At 24.5% G+C, this 4,808-nt stretch overlaps 1 protein-coding gene across 1 annotated transcript in view; it reads left to right on the top strand.

Annotated features, from left to right (window-relative positions):
- LOC100159470 (vacuolar protein sorting-associated protein 54) overlaps positions 1-4,538 on the top strand; it is a 9,442-nt gene extending 4,904 nt beyond the window's left edge. Inside the window, exons 7-19 of the mRNA XM_001946320.5 lie at positions 407-506; positions 624-766; positions 850-979; positions 1,054-1,317; positions 1,782-1,858; positions 1,938-2,081; positions 2,168-2,363; positions 2,431-2,563; positions 3,121-3,214; positions 3,277-3,539; positions 3,675-3,855; positions 3,935-4,087; positions 4,207-4,538. Of these exons, the coding sequence (XP_001946355.2) occupies positions 407-506; positions 624-766; positions 850-979; positions 1,054-1,317; positions 1,782-1,858; positions 1,938-2,081; positions 2,168-2,363; positions 2,431-2,563; positions 3,121-3,214; positions 3,277-3,539; positions 3,675-3,855; positions 3,935-4,087; positions 4,207-4,339 (2,011 nt within the window). The 3' untranslated portion in view covers positions 4,340-4,538. The remainder of the gene's footprint in view (positions 1-406; positions 507-623; positions 767-849; positions 980-1,053; positions 1,318-1,781; positions 1,859-1,937; positions 2,082-2,167; positions 2,364-2,430; positions 2,564-3,120; positions 3,215-3,276; positions 3,540-3,674; positions 3,856-3,934; positions 4,088-4,206) is intronic.
- Positions 4,539-4,808: the final 270 nt, after the last annotated feature.

The following is a 4,808-nucleotide window of genomic DNA, read 5'->3' on the forward strand; positions in this document are numbered from 1 at the left end:
TGTAAGTTTGAAAATGAGGGTGAATTGATCTCTTATACAATTTAAATGTAAGATTATTATCTAGGGCATCTCAAAGGCTTTTTTATTATATTTTAATTTTAAATTGAGTTATGATTATTTTAAAATTGTAAATTGCTTGTAAATCTTAAAATACTCATAACTCACTTTAAAATTAGTATAACAAAAAGCCTATGATTTGCACTAGATAATAATCTTACCTTTAAATTTTATAAGAGGTCAATTCACTATTATTGTAAGCTAACGGATCTTAACGTGATCTGCTGAGCGTAAAATTGGCTATGTTATGCACTTGGAAGACAGAGACAACAAATGTCTGTGAAACATCCTCATATAAGACTGTTATAACTTATATGAATTAGTTTTAATTAATGTTTTATTTACTTAGATGTAGAATCAGACAAGTGAATGAAAAGTTTGTATCAAAACCATTGACAATTTTAAAAACTAAAACCACAATTTTAAATCATACCAATATAATTGAAAAGGTATGAATAAAATAATAATAATAATATAACCTTATAATGTGCATATGTAATGGAAAATATTTATTATTTATTTTAAATATTGTTGCTTGCATATAATCTTGTTTTTATTGTTAATAGTTGAAATTAATGGCTACAGTATATCACACACAAACGACAATACAAGTACTACTATCAGCTGCTGATTATGTTGCTGCTTTAGACTTAATTTATACCACTAAGGATCTATTATCTAAGGAACTTTCTGGAGTCCACTGCTTCAGGTATTAATAATTATTATTTATAGTTATTACATGTTACAATATTGTTTTTAGAAGTGACATTTAAATAATGTAAATAATTTTAGGCATTTGACTTCAGAATTAAATGAAATTATTAAAATGATAGATGCATTAATGGCTGGTGAATTTGAAAGATGTTCATCAGCAGACCTCAATCGTCCATTAGTAGGTACTGATATAGAGGTTTTGGAAAAAGTAAGTTTTTCATCTTAAATATTTTAACACTACAAGAATAAAATTAATTCAATCGTTGAACATTTTTCCATAAGGATAAATTATTTTCGATACTTATGGGGATGTTAAGGCGTAAAAATTGGGCATTTTTAGAAGCATACAGTAAAGAATGTGAAACAGCAATAAGTGCTGCAATTAAAAAAAGTGTTATAGATACAGTTGCAAATAGTGATGTTGATCATCAGATCAGTCAGTCATCAAATTTAGAAAGTTATTTGTATTGTTTAACTACTAATGAGTGGTTGAATATGCTAGAAGACTGTTCTTACACTTTGTCTCTTCTTTTACGAAGAATAAAGGTTAGTTATAAAATTATTAAATAATGTTTCTTAATCATTAATGTGAAAAAAGGTTCAATCTTCAATGCCATACATTGATTATATTCAAAAAAAAATTTTTCTAAGTGTTTTTATTTTAAACACATTTTATTATTTAGGAAATCTAAATGAATTAAAAACATTTTTTTATCTGTATTTGAAATATTAACGTTTCTAGATCAACACTTTTTGTAAATTATTTTTAAATCTATTATGATTTTTCTACATTTGATAAACTAATTATTTATTGCTTAATATAATAAATTCATGAATTATAAGATATGTATATTAAATTTAAAAGATTCAAAATTAGTAACTATTGATTATGGTTTTGTTCTTTGAAGTAAGTTATTCAATTTATAAATTAATTTAATAAAGATAGTTATTAATTTAAAATGTAATACCTACCTGTGTAAATTTTTAAACTAATTGTATTTATATTTTAGGCAGGATATAATATCATGCATCATGCTCTTAATGTCAGCGCTAAAAAGTTCAATAGTCACAATGAAAATACTATTGAGTAAGATATTGGCTTGTTAACCTAATGAACGATATTTTGATATTTAATAATTCAGTGACTTAAATACAATTAATTTTAGTTTAGAAGAACCGTCATTTGATTATAATCTTAGTGAAGAAGATTATATTAAAGTCAGAGCAAAGCTGACTAATCTTTTAAACTCTATAACCGAGTGTGCTGTTGTTAAATATGCTCAATTAGTTAATAAGAGTTCTAGTGCCAAGTATGTGCTTTGTTTTAAAAAAATATTGTTATAAGTATTATGTATATATAATTATTCACTTAACATTTTGTTGATGTCTTCAATAGTACTGAAAGTGAACAAGTTAGTGGTATTACCGAACAACTCAATGGAGATGATGAATCCAGAAATTATTGTTTATCAGATCAAAAACAGTTGTTACGATTGTCTGAATGTATAAAAAATTTGAGTGAATGTTACGTAGAAGTATGCCCTAATCAAGATGTCGGATTTAAAATATTACAGGCTGCCATGCAATCAGAGGTTGTATTCTTGATTACCAATAATCAATTTTATGTCATAATATTTACAATTGTATTATATATTCCAGGCCAATAATTTCATTAAAAAATTTCACACTGAGAAAATCAACAAACTCCAACTACTTTTAGATAGCGAAAACTGGCGGCAAAAAGTTGTGCCTTCAGAATTTCAACACTTAGTTGAATATATTCAAACTACTGGTATTTATGTTTTTGACTATTTATAATTTGTATTTAATTCATATATATATATATGGAAATATGATTCTAAATTACATTTTTTTTTTATATATTATATAATACAAAATTTTTATAGCTATGATACCTATATATTAATTTACAATAATTATACAATAATATAATAATAATAGCAATAATAACAATAATAAGGTATACAAAAATTACAAAGTTATACTTAAAATAATTTTATTTAATATATCTTAATATTTGAACAGAAAATTCTGTTAAGGATGTATTAAAAAAATCAATATTATCAACATAATTTCCAGCCAAAATTAGAATATTTGATGGCGAATTTGACATGTATGATGTGGTTAAATTTGATATATTAATATGTTTTATTGGATTAATTTTTGTAAGTCAATATATTAAAATTAAAATTAACATTAAAAAATATATTTTAAAGTGAAAAATATTGTATGATGAAAATTGTCTATAAAATATTTTATAACAGAATTTAATTTTATCAAGCTTTAAATAAGATTCTTGTCTAAATATGTCATGTAATACTTTTTCAGGTCAATTTTCAATGCCCAAACCATTATCACCAAAAACCTCCACTAAACCAGCTCAGATATTGATTGTAAATGATGAAAGTTTTGCAGTGGTTGGGTAAGTTTATTAAATTTTTTTATGATTGCAATTGGAATAATATAATCAAACAATAATTTTAGGACTGTGTTACTTTTGATTCAAATGGTAACTGAGTACTGTACAAAGGCTGATGAGATAAATTTGGCCGCACAAAGTTTGTTACGCTATGTGTGCGATATCTTAAGAGAGTATAACTCTAGATCATATTATTTAGTATTGCAAGCAAAGGCAATATCAAACAAGACTGGTCTAAAGAAAATAACATGTACTAATTTGGTGTTATCACTTAGAGCTTTACAACTGTTACTATGGATTGTACCTTACATACAAACACACTTTTCTAGTAAGTAACACTGTTAAAATATTTTTCTATTTGTAACAATATGACTACATCATGTAAAATAATCAAAACAGATTAATTTTCTACTGTCTGTAATATTTATTTATATTTTATACTGAATTAAATTTTATTTTTCAGGTTTTTTGGAAGAATCTCAAGTGAACACAATATTAAATAGAGTTAAAAACGATATTACAAAACACATCAAAGACATACAAGACAAACTGCATGATATAGTAAAACAGATAATCATGCAGCAAATGTCAAACTGGGAGGCTAAACCTCCTATTCCGTCCAAATCGTTTCAAAATATTTGCAAGTATGAAATTGCCGCTTACATAATAAAATTGAATAATTTTTATATTATTTTTTATTTTTATTATATTTTATTTTTATAGACATATATGTAAACTTCATGAGGCCATAGCAAGTATACTGCCAAAAATTCAAATTCAATACTTGTATAGACGAATTCATATAACGTTCAAAGAAATCCTACATGAATGCATAAACAAAATGGACAATACTAATAATGATGGGCCCTTACGCGGGTAATTTAAATGTTTTTACTTAAAATTCTAAGCCATTTTGCCTACTATATAAAATTTTCTTATATAGTTTTAGAATTATATAATTTTTTTGATTGTTTGTTTAAAATTAAAATGTTTAGAATTGTGTCGTCTGAATTAATGTTTTACATTAAGTCATTAGAAAGCATAGATGCATTACCCAAAGAAGAAATGGCATTGCAATCAATGAATGATATATGGAATGAAAATTTCTCAACGAACAACGGTCATTAATATAATTATACAGAAAAATTGAGTTGAACAAATTTGTACCTATTTTTTAATGAGTAAATGTTTTAAAAATAATTTTGTTTCATGGACTGATTAATATAAAAACTACCAATAAACCAATGTAATAATGGTCCAATACTACATATATTTTTATTGTATAAGCTATTTTGATTTAATAAATTCAACATTTTTTTTTCTGGTTTATTGGTATTTTTATAATTTCATGAGAGAAGTTATACATTAACATTTAACCTTACAACCAATATTACAAAAATATGTTAATTTGTATTCTATAATACTAGTTACTACTATTATTCCTTATTTTATTTTTTTGGTTTTTCATATATTGGATGTTTATAAGAATATTAATCGTTATTGTTTTTCAACACTGTATTTCATTATTTTAGTCAGTTGGTATCATGTTATAAGACTGAATATGCCTGGTCATGAAAAAAAAATTGGCCTATAAACC

Source organism: Acyrthosiphon pisum, chromosome A1 (genome assembly GCF_005508785.2).
Source record: "Acyrthosiphon pisum isolate AL4f chromosome A1, pea_aphid_22Mar2018_4r6ur, whole genome shotgun sequence".
In the NCBI taxonomy this organism is placed as follows: domain Eukaryota; kingdom Metazoa; phylum Arthropoda; class Insecta; order Hemiptera; family Aphididae; genus Acyrthosiphon; species Acyrthosiphon pisum.